The sequence below is a fragment of the Pristis pectinata genome, chromosome 40 (genome assembly GCF_009764475.1).
Source record: "Pristis pectinata isolate sPriPec2 chromosome 40, sPriPec2.1.pri, whole genome shotgun sequence".
Lineage (NCBI taxonomy): Eukaryota > Metazoa > Chordata > Chondrichthyes > Rhinopristiformes > Pristidae > Pristis > Pristis pectinata.
Genome location: NC_067443.1, coordinates 1,966,468 through 1,982,321, shown reverse-complemented (window position 1 = coordinate 1,982,321; position 15,854 = coordinate 1,966,468). Strand labels below are relative to the sequence as shown.

General features: G+C 58.8%; 1 protein-coding gene across 1 annotated transcript in view; it reads left to right on the top strand.

The window, feature by feature from the left end:
* The window catches only part of LOC127587393 (prelamin-A/C-like), a 117,129-nt gene that overhangs the window by 60,256 nt on the left and 41,019 nt on the right, over positions 1 to 15,854 (top strand). Inside the window, exons 12-13 of the mRNA XM_052045692.1 lie at positions 6,588 to 6,860; positions 14,548 to 14,835. Coding sequence (XP_051901652.1) covers positions 6,588 to 6,860; positions 14,548 to 14,835 — 561 coding nt within the window. The remainder of the gene's footprint in view (positions 1 to 6,587; positions 6,861 to 14,547; positions 14,836 to 15,854) is intronic.

Genomic DNA, 15,854 nt, shown 5'->3' with positions numbered 1-15,854 from the left:
TTCCTCCAATCACCTTAAAATTATGTCCCCTCGTGTTAGCCGTTGTCGCCCTGGGAAAAAGTCTCTGACTGTCCACTCGATCTATGCCTCTTGTACACCTCTATCAACTCACCTCTCATCCTCCTTCTCTCCAAAGAGAAAAGCCCTAGCTCACTCAACCTATCCTCATAAGACGTGCTCTCCAATCCAGGCAGCATCCTGGTAAATCTCCTCTGCACCCTCCCTAAAGCTTCCACATCCTATAATGAGGCGACCAGAACTGAACACAATACTCCAAGTGTGGTCTGACCAGAGTTCTATAGAGCTGCAACATCACCTCGCGGCTCTTGAACTCAGTACCCCGATTGAAGGCCAACACTCCATACACCTTAACAACCCTATCGACCTGCACGGCAACCTTGAGGGATCTATGGACGTGGACCCCAAGATCCCTCTGTTCCTCCACACTGCTGAGAGTCCTGCCATTAACCTTGTATTCTGCCTTCAGATTAGATCTCTTTCTGTGCCTTGCCTGTTTGTGTCTGTGCAAATGCCTCTTGACTGTATCAGATTCCACCCCCTCCTTGGGCAGCCCGTTCCAGATATCAACCACTCTCTGTGTGAAACACTTGCCCCCTCAGATCCCCTTTAAAACTCCACCCTCCCACCTTAAACCTCTGCCCTCTTGTCTCTGATACACCTACCATGGGTAAAAAGATTCTATTTACCCTATCTATACCCTATAAGTGTACACACCTCTATCAGGTCCCCCCTCCGCCCCGGGGAGAACAGACCCAGTCTCTCCGCTCTCTCCTCGTAACTGAGACGCTCCGTCCCAGGCACCGTCTGGGGGAACCTCCTCCACACCCTCTCCAGTGCAGTCACCTCCTTCCTGTAGCGTGGTGACCAGAACTGCACCCAGTGCTCCAGCTGTGAGCTGACCGACGGTTTATAAAGTGGACCAGAACCTCCCTGCTCTTGTATTCTGTGCCCCGGCTGATGAAGGCAAGGATCCCGCACGCCTTCCTCACCACCTGATCTGTGCTGCCTCCTTCAGGGATCCTTGGACTGGTACACCGAGCTCCCTCTGTTCCTCAGTACTCCCTACCGTTCACGGTGTGTGTCCTACCCTTGTACACGGAGGTCCCTCTGTTCCTCAGTACTCCCTACTGTTCACGGTGTGTGTCCTACCCTTGTACACGGAGGTCCCTCTGTTCCTCAGTACTCCCTACTGTTCACGGTGTGTGTCCTGCACTAATTAGACCTCCCAGACTGCATCACCGCACACTTATTGGGATTAAACTGCATCTGCCACTGCTCTGCCCCACTCGCCAGCAAATCTGTAGCCTCCAACTTCTGTGTCACCTGCAAACTTATTCCTCGTACCTCTTCCATTTACTTCCGCGTTTACCGGAGACGTCTCCTGTCCATCTCCCCCCACAGATGCTGCCTGTCCCGCTGAGCTCCCCCAGCAGTTTTGATCTCACCCTCGTATCTCCCTCTGTCCCTCGCCGATTCAACCGTCTGTCTAAATGCCTCTGGATTGTACCTGATTCCTCCACCTCCTGCAGCAACCTGTTCCAGATATTGCCTACTCTCTCACCCCTCAGGTCCCCTGTAAAGCCCCTTCCTCTCACCGTAAGCCTCTGCACTTTTGCTTTTGATTTCCCCCACCTCCCCCATGGTTTAAGGTGAGTCTCCCGAACCCACGTTGGGCGGGAACGGGGGTGCTTCGAGTTGACGGGGGCTGTTGTAGGTTGGGCTGACTTGAAATGGAGTGGGGGGAGTCTCTGTAATGGGTGGCCGTTCAGACCCGGGGGGGGGGGGGGGGGGGGGGGGGGGGGGGGTGGGGGAAGAGGAGGCCATTTGGCTCAGTAGGGCAATCCCAACGGCCCCCCTCAGCGTGTTCTCCCAGTCCAAGACCTGCTCCCTTCCCGAAGCTCGGACGCCGTGACTCCCAGTCCGCCGCCGAGTTCCCAGTTATTTTTTTCGAAGGGATTTTTCCTTCCATTCACCGTGGAAGTACCTATCCTCGTTCTCCCCACATTCCCTTCAACTGCCCTTCTACCCCCCCCCACCACCCCCCAACCCCGATTCTACCCCTCACCCACACACCAGTGGGGGGATTCACGGCGGCCGAATAACCCACCGACCCCGCACGTCGTTGGGATGTGGGAGGGAACCGGAGACCCCACGGGGGAAACCCACGCGGTCACAGGGAGAGCGTGCAAACTCCACACGCACACACACACGCACACACACAGAAACACACAGATGCAGACACATGCGTGCACACAGAAGAACATGCAGACATGCGCATGCAGACAAACACAGACACAGAAACGCATGCAAACAGACACATGTGAACACACACACACACACACACACACACACACACACACACACACACACACACACACACACACACACACACACACACACACACCCCCAGCCAGAGGTCGGGATCGAACCCGGGTCTCTGGAGCCGTGAGGCAGCAACCCTACCCGCTGAGCCACCGTAATTCTGTCCAAAATTTCAAAACCCCGTTACCCTTGAATCATCCACTTCCGGCAACAGTTTCCCCTCATTGACCCTGCCACAATCCCACTGGCTTCTCCCCACCCTTGCTGCCAGGAGCTGAGATCCTCCTGCACGGAACCGTGCCGCTAAATCCGTCCCCCTGGTTCCCGAGGGTTAAACCCTGCCGATTTCCCCCTCCTCGCGTCTCCCTCTGGTGAGACCCGTGCACAGTCCTGCAGTGCGGAGGAGACACACCGGGACGTTTCCTGGAATGGAGGGCTGTGGTTGTAGGGAGAAGTCGGGCTGTTTCTCACTGGAGTGAAGGAGGCTGAGGGTTGAGCTGATAGAGGTTCATAAAATTGTGCGGGGCGTGGATAAGGTGGACGGTAACCGCCTTATCCCCAGGGTCTGGGAGTCTAAAACTAGAGGGCGTGGGTTTAAGGTAGGGGAGAGCTTTAAAGTGGACCTGAGGGGCAGGTTTAACACCCAGAGGGTGGTCCGTATGTGGAACGAGCTGCCAGAGGGAGTGGGCGAGGCAGGTACATTAACAACATTTAATGGACACTCGGACGGGTCCACGGGTGGGAAAGGTTTAGAGGGATACGGGCCAAACGCGGGCAGATGGGACCGGCTTAGGTGGGAATCTTGGTCGGCATGTTTCCGTGCTGTGTGAGTCGATGATATTATCCGAGCCTGCACATCCCCAGAGAGAGAATGTGTCCACTGGCTCTCTGGAGGCCTTCCAGGACTGGTGGGTAACCCCTGGGGCTGGGGTGTGTCCTGGGCAGGGATAGTCTTGTTTTAATTTGACGGCAGTATAAATATCCCAATGAAAGTAATCTAAATATGCAAATAAACCTCCTTTCAGATGTGTGGGGGTCAGTGGGTTAATCAGCTGCTGTGAATCACCCTCCTTGTGTGTGGGTGAGGGGTAGAATCTTGGGGGGGGTGGGGTTGGGGGTAGTTGGGGGTTGGATGTGTGTGGGGGGAGCAGGTCACGGGGACGGGATCGCTCTGTGAGCTGGTGTCGGCCATTTGGGCCAATGACTCCCGTGCTGTACAGAGGTGCGGACTGGGATGGGAGAGGCCAGAGCGGTGTAGGTCCGGTTAGATTTTGTCAGGCATTGGTTCTGGGCAACGGAGGAGGCGTCCCGAGGGATGAGGCACGAGGAGAGGGTTCCGTACGGTCTAGAGGCATGTCTCCCCCACCCCCTCTCCCCCCCCGAGATTCTGCCCCTCACCCTCACACAAGGGGGGCAATTTACAGCGGTCAATTAACCCACCGACCCACACGTGTCTGAAAGGAGAGTAGGGGCACGCTGGGCTCAAATCTCCAGACTGGGTATCCTGAGCAAAGTTTCAAAGCGGAGCACAGGCCCTTCGGCCCACAGTGTCTGTGCCAACCACAGTGCCAAATTAAACTAATCCCGTCTGCCTGCACTTGGTCCATCCCCCTCCATTCCCTGCACATCCATCTAAGAGCCTCTTAAACCCCTCTATAGTATCAGCCTCCACCCCCACCCCTGGCAGCACATTCCAGGCACCCACCGCTCTCTGTGTAAAAAAACTTGCCCCACACATCCCCTTTGAACTTTCCCCCTCTCACCTTAAATGCACGCCCTCTGGCGTTAGATATTTCTATCCTTCAGATAAGATACCGGCTGTCTACTCTGTCTGTGCCTCCCGTAATCTTACAAACCTCCATCAGGTCTCCCCTCAGCCTTCGCCGCTCCAGAGAAAACAACCCAAGTCTGTCCAACCTCTCCTTTATAGCTCATGCCCTCTAATCCAGGCAGCGTCCTGGTGAACCTCTCCTGCGCCCTCTCCAAAGCCCCCACACCCTTCCTGTAACGGGGCGACCAGAACTGCACACAATACTCCAGATGCGGCCTAACCAGAGTTTTATAAAGCTGCAACGTAACTTCCCGACTCTTGAACTCAGCGCCTCGACTAATAAAGGCAAGCGTGTCGTACGCCTTCTTTACCGCCCCGTCAACCTGTGCAGCCACTTTCAGGGAGCTGTGGACGTGGTCTCCAAGATCCCTCTGTACACCTACACTGGTCTGGATAGAGCGGATGTGGAGAGGACGTTCCCATCAGTGGGGGAGTCCGGGATCCGAGGGCACAGCCTCAGAATAAAGGGACGTCCCTTTAGAACTGAGACGAGGAGGAATTTCTTCAGCCAGAGGGCGGTGAATCTGTGGAATCCGTTGCCACAGAGGGCGGTGGAGGCCAAGTCATTGGGTGTATTTAATGCCGAGATTGATAGGTTCTTGATTAGTGAGGGCGCCAAAGGTTACGGGGAGAAGGCAGGAGAATGGGGTTGAGAGGGAAAAATCAGTCACCGTCGAATGTTGGAGCAGACTCGATGGGCCGAATGGCCTAATCTGCTCCTGTGTCTTTATGGTTAAGGGTCCTGCCGTTAACTGTGTACCGTCCCCTTACATCTGACCCTCCCTCAAAGTACGACACCTCACGCTCAGCCGGATTAAACTCCCCCTGCCCATATCTGCAACTGATCCATATCCCGCTGTATCCTCTGGCAACAGGGGATTGGTGGGGGAGTATTGGCTCTCCCTGTGGACAGCCTCCAGGGTTTGGGGGAATGGCGGATAGGGAGGGAGGGGAGAAGTCGAGGTGACGGGATTCGGGGACGGGTTAGCCGAGACCTTGTTGGATGGCAGGGTGGTGAAAAGGTTAGAGCCCTGCCCCCTTGGAATGACACTGAGCCTCGAACGAATGTTGCGTCCCAGGGGGAGGGACGGGGTTGTGTTGGCGTGCAGGGAGGTTGGAGGTAGTGGAGGGACAACTAGTGGAAAGTGGGACTGGAGGATTGTAAGGTCAGACCCAGACTGTCCGCGATCCCTCTCACACCGCGGAGGCCAAATTAATTAATTCAACCTTTGAAATATAAAACGCCCATCGACAACGATGTCTGGTGCTGCCTCTAGCTGTTCATCAGCACTTGTTTGGCGGGTGGTTTATCCTGGGGTGGAATCGACCAATGAGCACCGTTGACTGGAGAGCCAATCCCTCACGGGAAGGGCTAGCATGGATTCAGTGGGCTCAATTACAACAGGAAGCAGACCTGGGCTGAGAAGTGGCAGATGGAGTTCAACCCGGACGAAGTGTGAAGTGGTTCACTTCAGGAGATCAAATTCAAAGGCAGAATACAAGGTTAATGGCAGGACTCTCAGCAGTGTGGAGGAACAGAGGGATCTTGGGGTCCACGTCCACAGATCCCTCAAGGTTGCTGCGCAGGTCGATAGGGTTGTTAAGAAGGCGTATGGAGCGTTGGCCTTCATTAGTCGGGGGATTGTGTTCAAGAGCCGCGAGGTGATGTCGCAGCTCTGTTGAACTCTGGTCAGACCGCACTTGGAGTATTGTGTTCAGTTCTGGTCGCCTCATTATAGGAAGGATGTGGGAGCTTTAGAGAGGGTGCAGAGGAGATTTACCAGGATGCTGCCTGGATTGGAGAGCACGTCTTATGGGGATAGGTTGAGCAAGCTGGGGCTTTTCTCTTTGGAGAGGAGGAGGCGAGGTGACTTGATAGAGGTGTACAAGAGACATAGATCGAGTGGACAGTCAGAGACTTTTTCCCAGGGCGACAACGGCTAACATGAGGGGACATAATTTTAAGGTGATTGGAGGAAGGTATAAGGGGGATGTCAGGGGTAAGTTTTTTACACAGAGAGTGGTGGGTGCGTGGAACGCACTGCCGGCAGAGGTTGTGGGGCAGATACATTAAGGACATTTAAGAGACTCTTAGATAGACACATGAATGATAGAGAAATGGGGGGCTATGTGGGAGGGAGGGGTTAGATAGATCTTAGGGCAGGATCAAATGTCAGCACAACATTGTGGGCCGAAGGGCCTGTGCTGTAGTGTTGTATGTGAAGAGTTCTCCGATTCCAATTGGCATGACGGTGGTGTGTTTGGCTCAGGAACGTTCATCGGGAGTGTGTGTCCGTGTCGGAGGGCGAGGAGTTTGGGGGGGGGCGTGGTTGGAGGGAAGCGTGGGTTGGGGAGCAGCTCGCTGCTGTCGGTCTCTCATCACCCCCCCCTCCCTCTCCCTCTCCCCCGACAGGCGGCCCACAGCACCAGCGGGAGCGCCGAGGCAGAGTACAACCTCCGCTCCCGCGCCGTGGTGTGCGGTTCCTGCGGCCAGCCGGCCAGCTCGTCCGAGGAGACGTCCCGGAGCGAGCAGCAGACCACCATCATCACCGGCCCCACGTCCCGGCAGACGGTGACCAAGTCCTACCGGGCGGTGAGCGGAGGAGGAGGGGGCGGAGGAGGGGGAGCGGCCGAGAGCATCGTCACCCGCTCCTACGTGATGGGTCAGCCGTCGATCGGAGGGCAGGTCAGTGAGAGACGGGCGGTGCCCGCCGTCCGCGCCGAGAGGTACCCTCACCCCCACCCCGTGCCAACGCCTGGCTCCTCATCCCACCCCTGCCTCTAATCTCTAACCCCCGCCATCGCTCTGGTGTGTTTCACAGCGCAGAAACAGGCCCTTCAGCCCAACTGGTCCGTGCCGACCAAGATTCCCATCTAAGCCAGTCCCGTTTGACCTGTATTCCTGTTAAACCTTTCCCATCCATGGACCTGTCCGAGCGCTGTTTAAATGTTGTTGACGTACCTGCCTCACGCACTTCCTCTGGCAGCTCGTTCCACCCTCTGGGTGAAGAAGTTGCCCCTCAGGTCCCCTTTTAAAGTCTCTCCCCGTCTCACCTTAAACCTGTGCCCTCTAGTTCTTGATTGCCCATCCCTGGGGGGGGGGGGGGGCGATGGGGGGGGGGGAACTGTGCACATTCACCCTATCGATGCCCCTCGTGATTTTATACACCTCTTTAAGGTCACCCTTCATTCACTGAGTCTGTCCAACCTCTCCCTATAACTCGGGCCCTCGAGTCCCGGCAACACCCTCGTAAATCTCCCTCTGCGCTCTTTCCAGCTTAGTGGCATCTTTCCTACAGCAGGGTGTCCAAAACTGAACACAGAGCTCCAAATGTGGCCTCACTAACGTCCTGTACAACTGCAACATAACGTCCCAGCTCCTGTACTCAGTGCCCTGACTGATGAAGGCCAGCGTGCCAAATGCCTTCTTCACTGCCCTATCTACCTGTGGCACCACCTTCAGGGGACCATGTACCTGTACTCCTAGGTCCTTCTGTTCTACAACACTCCCCAGGGCCCTACCGTTCACTGTGAAAGTCCCACCCTGGTTTGATTTTCCAAAATGCAACACCTCGCGCTTATCCGAATTAAACTGCATTTGCCATTCCTCGGCCCACTTGCCCAGCTGATCAAGATCCCCCTGTAGTTTTCGATAACTTCTGTGGATCGTCTCGCTGATCTGTGGGGGGACCGTCCTCTAGTGGTGTGGGACATTGATGTGTGATTGGCTGGAGGATGCTGATGCTTCGGGGGGTGGGGTCTGTCAGCCCACCTCAGCCCCACTGTAATGGAATCAGGGGTCCCCATGGGGAGAAGGCGAGAGACCCCCACCCCCCACATCCTTCGCTGGTGGTGGGGGGAGGGAATCAGTGATGCCGCATATGTCCCACACCAGAGGTCCCCGTCCCCCAAAGATCTCCCACGTCAACCATCAAGGATCTCTCTGTCCGTCCCCCAGAGATCCCCCCGTCCATCCCCCAAAGCTCTCCCCCCATCTGTCCCCCAAAGGTCTCTCCCTGCCCATCCCAAAGATCCCCCTGTCTGCCCCCCCAAAATCTCCCCACATCTGTTCCCCAAAGATACCCCCCTCCGTTCCCCAAAGACGTCCCCCCGTCCATTCCCCAAAGATACCCCCCTCTGTTCCCAAAAGATCTCCCCGTCTGTTCCCCAAAGATCTCCCCCCTCCATTCCCCAAGGATCTCCCCCCTCCGTTCCCCAAAGTTCTCCCCTGTCCGTTCCCCAAAGATTTCCCCACCATCCATTCCCCAAGGATCTCCCCCATCCATTTCCCAAAGATTTCTCCCCGTCCGTTCCCCAAAGTTCTCCCCCCGTCCGTTCCCCAAAGTTCTCCCTCGTCCGTTCCCCAAAGATTTCCCCCCCATCCGTTCCCCAAAGATCTCCCCCATCCATTTCCCAAAGATCTCCCCCACCTCCCCACCACCACCTTCTGCAGGAACACCAGGAGCTGAAGTCCAGCCGGGACAGAATCAAGTTTCCAAAACCTGTTGGTGAGCAGTTGCTGCCTTTCCTGCTTCTGAGGGGTCCCTCGTCCCTCGTCCCACAGAGGTCCCCACGGCTCTTGCTCTGGAGACACCACCCACTTCGTTACCCCCCAGGCCTGACAATCTCTGTCTACCCCCCATCCCTGTATCTCACCCCCACCCTCAATTTCCTCCTCCTCCTCCCAACCCTCCCCAGATCCCGCCCTCCTCCCCACTCAACCTCCCTCCTCCCCCGCACCACCTCCTCCCCCGCACCACCTCCTCCCCCACACCTCCCTCCTCCCCGCACCACCTCCTCCCCCACACCTCCCTCCTCCCCACTCAACCTCCCTCCTCCCCCACACCTCCCTCCTCCCCGCACCACCTCTTCCCCCACACCTCCCTCCTCCCCACTCAACCTCCCTCCTCCCCGCACCACCTCCTCCCCGCACCACCTCCTCCCCCACACCTCCCTCCTCCCCCGCACCACCTCCTCCCCCACACCTCCCTCCTCCCCCACACCTCCCTCCTCTCCACTCAACCTCCCTCCTCCCCCACACCTCCCTCCTCCCCACTCAACCTCCCTCCTCCCCCACACCTCCCTCCTCCCCCACACCTCCCTCCTCCCCGCACCACCTCCTCCCCCGCACCACCTCCTCCCCCGCACCACCTCCTCCCCCGCACCACCTCCTCCCCCACACCTCCCTCCTCCCCACTCAACCTCCCTCCTCCCCCGCACCACCTCCTCCCCCGCACCACCCTCCTCCCCCGCACCACCTCCTCCCCCGCACCACCTCCTCCCCCACACCTCCCTCCTCCCCACTCAACCTCCCTCCTCCCCCACACCTCCCTCCTCCCCGCACCACCTCCTCCCCCACACCTCCCTCCTCCCCACTCAACCTCCCTCCTCCCCCACACCTCCCTCCTCCCCCGCACCACCTCCTCCCCCACACCTCCCTCCTCCCCCGCACCCCCTCCTCCCCCACACCTCCCTCCTCCCCACTCAACCTCCCTCCTCCCCCACACCTCCCTCCTCCCCACTCAACCTCCCTCCTCCCCCACACCTCCCTCCTCCCCGCACCACCTCCTCCCCCACACCTCCCTCCTCCCCCGCACCACCTCCTCCCCCACACCTCCCTCCTCCCCCGCACCACCTCCTCCCCCGCACCACCTCCTCCCCCACACCTCCCTCCTCCCCGCACCACCTCCTCCCCCACACCTCCCTCCTCCCCACTCAACCTCCCTCCTCCCCCACACCTCCCTCCTCCCCGCACCACCTCCTCCCCCACACCTCCCTCCTCCCCCGCACCACCTCCTCCCCCACACCTCCCTCCTCCCCCGCACCACCTCCTCCCCCGCACCACCTCCTCCCCCACACCACCTCCTCCCCCGCACCACCTCCTCCCCCACACCTCCCTCCTCCCCACTCAACCTCCCTCCTCCCCCACACCTCCCTCCTCCCCCGCACCACCTCCTCCCCCACACCTCCCTCCTCCCCACTCAACCTCCCTCCTCCCCCACACCTCCCTCCTCCCCACTCAACCTCCCTCCTCCCCCGCACCTCCCTCCTCCCCCACACAACGTCCAGATTCTCCCCCCTCAATCTCCCCCTTGATTTCCCCTCCCCTCCCCTCCCCTCCCCTCTCAACCTCCCAACTCGCCCCATCTCTCACTCAAGGATTATTCCTCTTCCCCCCCACCTCCCCACCTCCCCCCCTCCCCTTCCCCCCCCACCTCCTCTGCCCCACCCTCACCCTTCTCCCTCCTCTCCCTCCTCCTCCTCCCCCTCACACCACCTGCCCCGATCTACCCCACCCCCTCTGCCCCAGTACTGCCTCCCCTGAACCCCACCCCCACACCCCCCACCCCTGAACAGTATTTGGCAACAGAACCTGGTCACCTCCCCCCTTACAAGATGTGTGGGGCCTAGTGTGTAAATCGCCCCCCCTCGTGTGTGTGGGGCGAGGTGTAGAATCTGGGGGGGAGGGTGGGGGGGGGTGTTGGCGGGAGTGTTGGGGGGGGGGAGAAACGGAATGGGGACCAGTGTAAATGGGTGATTGACAGCCAGCACGGACTGGGTGGGCCGAAGGGCCTCTTCCTGTGCCGGACCCCTCAGTGATAACCCTCGGGGGGAGCCAGGTCAAGGATAAACTTCCCCAGCTCTGTATGACAGTGGAGGAGACCATTCGGCCCGTTGAGTTGCTGTTACCGTCCACCTCGCCAGCTGTGTACCCCCCCCCCCCCACAGATGCTGCCTGACCCACTGAGTTCCCCCAGCCGGTTGTTCGTTGCTCCAGATTCCAGCGTCTGTGGTTTCTTGTGCCTCAGTCCCATTCCCCCTGTAACCCACTCCCCCCCCCCCCCCCCCAAGTTCTAACCCTCACCCACACACCACGGGGGGCGGGGGGGGGGGGGGAGCGATTCACAGCGGCCGATTAACCCATCGATCCCGCGCGTCGTTGGGATGTGGGAGGGAACCCACGCGGTCACGGGGAGAGCGTGCATTTGACGACACCACGCCCATTCGGCCCATCGAGTCTGCTCCGCCACGCGATCGTGGCTGATTTAATTTTCAAACCCATTCTCCTGCCTTCTCCCCGTGACCCCCTCACCGATCCAGAACCTATCAATCTCTGCCTAAATACACCCAATGACTTGGCCGCCACCGCCCTCTGTAAATCCACAGACTTACCGCCCTCTGGCTGAAGAAATTCCTCCTCATCTCAGTTCTACAGGGACGTCCCTTTATCCTGAGGCTGTGCCCTCGGATCCCGGACTCTCCCGCTGATGGGAACGTCCTCTCCATGTCTGCTCTGTCCAGGCCTTTCAGTATCCGGGAGGTTTCAATGAGAATCCCCCCTCATCCTTCTGAACTCCAGGCCCAGAGACGTCAAACGTTCCTCGTACGTTAACCCTTTCTTTCCCGGGATCGTTCTTGTGAACCTCCCCCGGACCCTCTCCAGGGCCGGCACATCTTTGGAGCCCAAAACTGCCCACAGTGTTCCAAATGTGGTCTGACCAACGCCTTATAAAGCCTCAGCAGTACATCCTTTATATTCTAGTCCTCCTGTAATGAACGCTAACATTGCATTTGGTTTCCTTACTACCGACTCAACCTGCAAGTTAACCTTGAGGGAATCCGGCACAAGGGCTCCGATTTCTGAATTCGCGCCCCCCCCCCCCCCCCCCCCGATTTAGAAAACAGATTCACGCCTTTATTCCTTCTGCCAAAGTGCATGGACACTTACTTGCCACTTATCTGCCCATTCTCCCAACCTGTCCTCCTGTGGACTCCCCGCTTCCTCACACTACCTGCCCCTCCACCTGTCTTTGTATCATCTGCAAACTTGGCCACAAAGCCATCAATTCCGTCATCCAGGGCATTAACATAGAACATGAAAGTAGCGGACCCAACACCGACCCCTGCGGAACACCACTAGTCACCGGCAGCCAACCAGAAAAGGCCCCCTTTATTCCCACTCTTTGCCTTCTGCCAGTCAGCCAATCTGCTATCCATGCCTCTAACACCGTGGCCTCTAGTTTAGCAACCTCGTGTGCGGCACCTTGTCAAAGGCCTTCTGAAGATCCAAGTAAATCTTTCTGAAGATCCTTCTAAAGTCCACTGACTCTCCTCTGTCTAACCTGTATGTTAGCTCCTCAAAGAATTCTAACCGATGGGTCAGGAAAAATCCCCGCTTAAGTCAAAGAGTCGTGCAGCACGGAAACAGGCCCTTCGGCCCAGCTGGTCCGTGCCGACCCAGATTCCCAACTGAGCCAGTCCCATTTGCCCGCGTTTGGCCCATATCCCCCCCTAAACCTCTGTACCTGTCCAAGTGTCTTCGAAATGTTCTCAACGTGCCTGCCTCACCCACCCCCTGGCAGCTCGTTCCCTCGTTCCATCCACGGACCACCCTCTGGGTAAAAAAAAGTTGCCCCTCGGGTCCCCTTTAAATTTTGCCCCTCTCACCTTAAACCTGTGCCCTCTGGTTTTAGACTCCCCTCCCCTGGGGAAAGGACTGTGACCGTCCGCCTTACCTACGCCCCTCGTGGTTTTATAGACCTCCAAAAGGTCACCCCTCAGCCTCCTTCGCTCCAGGGAAAACAGTCCCGGCCCGTCCAGCCTCTCCTTATAACTCCAGCCCTTCAGTCCCGGGAACGTCCCCGTGAATCTTTCCTGCCCCCCTCTCCAGCTCAGTGACGTCCTTCCTACAGCTGGGCGACCAGAACTGCGCACAGCGCGGTCTCACCGACGTCTCGTACAGCTGTAACGGGATGTCCCAACTCCTGTACTCAGTGCCCCGACCAGTGAAGGCCAGTGTGCCGAACGCCTTCTTCACTGCCCTGTCTACCTGTGTCTCCACTTTCAGAGAACTATGTACCTGTACCCCTAGGTCCCTCTGTTCTACAACTCTCCCCAGGGCCCTGCCGTTCACTGTGGAAGTCCTGCCCTGGTTTAACTTCCCAAAATACAACACCTCGCACTTGTCCTGGTTAAATTCCATTCTCCGTTCCTTGGCCCACTTCCCCGGTTGCTCTAGATCCTGTTGTAAGCTTAGACACCCTTCTTCACTGCACAGCATACCACCGCTTTTGGACGTGGAGCCAGGTCAGGCCCCTGCCCCAGTGGGAAAGGATTCAGTCCCGACAATCACTGGCCCACAAAGCTCGACACAGCCTTGGGAGTCGGGAGGAGGGAGAGCTGAGGCCACCACCTCCTAGTGACGCAGAGACATCAGCGAGGCTCGACGTCCTCCTGACTCAACAGGTGAACCAACACCAGGCTCTCCCAACCTCCCCTCTTTCCCGAGGCACTTCCCGCTGCCTCGGGAAAGCAGCCGACATAATCAAAGACCCCTCCCGCCCCGGACATTCTCTCTCCTCCCCTCTTCCATCGGGTAGAAGATACAGGAGCCTGAGGGCACGTACCACCAGGCTCAAGGACAGCTTCTACCCCGCTGTGATAAGACTATTGAACGATAAGATGGACTCTTGACCTCACAATCTACCTCATCGTGGCCCTTGCACCTTATTGTTTGCCTGCACTGCACTTTCTCTGTATCTGTAACACTTTATTCTGCATTCTGTTTTCCTTCGCACGACCCTGATCTACTTACGTACGGAATGATCTGTCTGCATGGCTCACAAACTAAAGCTTCTCACCGCATCTCGGTACGTGTGGCAATACTAAACCAGATTCCCCTCTGGAGGCAATGCTTGAATTAACACAATGGCCAACCTGATGACCCGATGGCTCAGCGAGTGGAGCTGCTGCCTCACGGCCCCAGAGACCTGGGTTCGATCCCGACCTCCGCTACTGTGTGTGTGTGTGTGTGTGTGTGTGTGTGTTGTGGAGTTTGCACGTTCTCCCTGTGACCGCGTGGGCTTCCCCCCAGGGGATCCCAGTTCCCTCCCACATCCCAATGACGTGCAGGGTCGGTGGGTTAAATGGCTGCCGTCAATCCTCCCCCCCCCCACCCCCCCCCCCAGTGTGTGGGTGGGGGGTAGAATCTTGGGGGGGGGAGTTGAGTTGAGGGGGAATATGTGGGGAGAATAAAATAGGGGGTCGGTGTCAATGGGTGGTCGATGGGCTGGCACGGACAGTGGGCCGAAGGGCCTGGTCCCGTCTATCTCGTGGCCCCAGGACCGGTCTCCACTGGTTACCCGGAATAGCACAGCAAGATCCCGCAAAAGTCCAAGGTTGGGGGGGGGGGGGTCGCGGGAGACTTTTGGCGCTGCGCTAGGGGGAGGAGTCGGGGTGGGGGGGGGTGGTCTGGGGGGGTGGTGGGGGGAGAGTGTGAGGGTCCCCCACCCCCCCTCCCCTACCGCCCCCCCTTCCTATTGGAGGGTCCGAGCGTTGCCATAGAAACCTCCTGTTTTTCCGCCCCCGAACAGGTCCTCCCGGAGCTCTGGGCCGTCCGCCATTGGTTCCCCGCCGCCGGCGAGACCGACGTCCCGGAGGTCCCGGCCCCGGCCCTGGCCCCGGCCCCCCCACGCGGCCCGGCGGCGGACGGCGGTGGCAGCGGCGGGGGCTCCCAGCGGGGGAGGGCTCGGCCCGGCGACGAGGCCAGCCCCGGACGCAGGGCGGTGAGACCACGCACGTCCCCGCGGCACAACAAGGGCGTCCCGCCCCGGCGTTATGGCCAGACTGCCCGCCCGCGCACCCGGGCCAGGACTCGCAGATAGGAAGACCCCCGCCCACCCCAGCCCACCCCCCGGCGTCTCCCCAGCCCACCCCAGCGGAGGGCTGGTCACCCCCCCTGAGTATGTATGCGGAGGCGGTGTCCGTATCGGAGGCGGGGAGGTGGTGGGGTGTGTGTGTGTGCGTGCGTGTGTTGGGGGGTGTTGTGGAGGGAGGGTTGGTACGGAGAACCTCGGACAACGCGGAGAACCCTTCTAACCTGCTCTCCCCTCCGATCGCCAATACACTGCCCGCCACTCCCAGAAGTTCCTCAGCCCCCGATGCGTGGCGGGAGTGGGGGAGATAATTCCCCAGCAGACAAATCTCCACCCACGACGCCCGCTGTCCTGTCTCTCTCCTCCACCCCCCCCCCCCCAACCCCTCCAGAATCAGGCTGGCACGCTAGTGTAGCGGTCAGCTTAACGCTATTACAGCACCAGCGACCTGGGTTCGATTCCGGCCGCTGTCTGTAAGGAGTTTGTACGTTCTCCCCGTGTCTGCGCGGGTTTCCTCCGGGTGCTCCGGTTTCCTCCCACATTCCAAAGACGTACGGGTTAGGAAGTTGCGGGCGCGCTGTGTTGGTGCCAGAAGCGTGACGATACTTGCGGGCTGCCCCCAGAACACTCTACGCAAAAGATGCATCTCACTGCGTGTTTCGATGTACCTGGGACTAATAAAGATCTTATCCTGGAACCGCTGAGTTCATCCAGCACTGTTGTACCTGCGGTCTCCGCTCTGTCCCCGCCTCTGGATGGTCTCTCGGGCGAGTGAGAGGGAGTGGGGCTGGGGCAGGTGTGGAGCCCTGACCTGGAGCGGGGTCCTGATACCCCTGCAAGGGAGAGGAGGAACAGTAGACCCACCATCTTCTCACCCCACAAGATCGCGCCCGATCTTCCTGCCTCAGCCCCGTTGTCCCAGCCCCTTGGTTCCAAGACAAGATCTCTTTCTTAGTCACGTGTACATCAAAACACACAGTGAGATGCATCTTTTTGTGTAGAGTGTTCTGGGGGGCAGCCCGCAA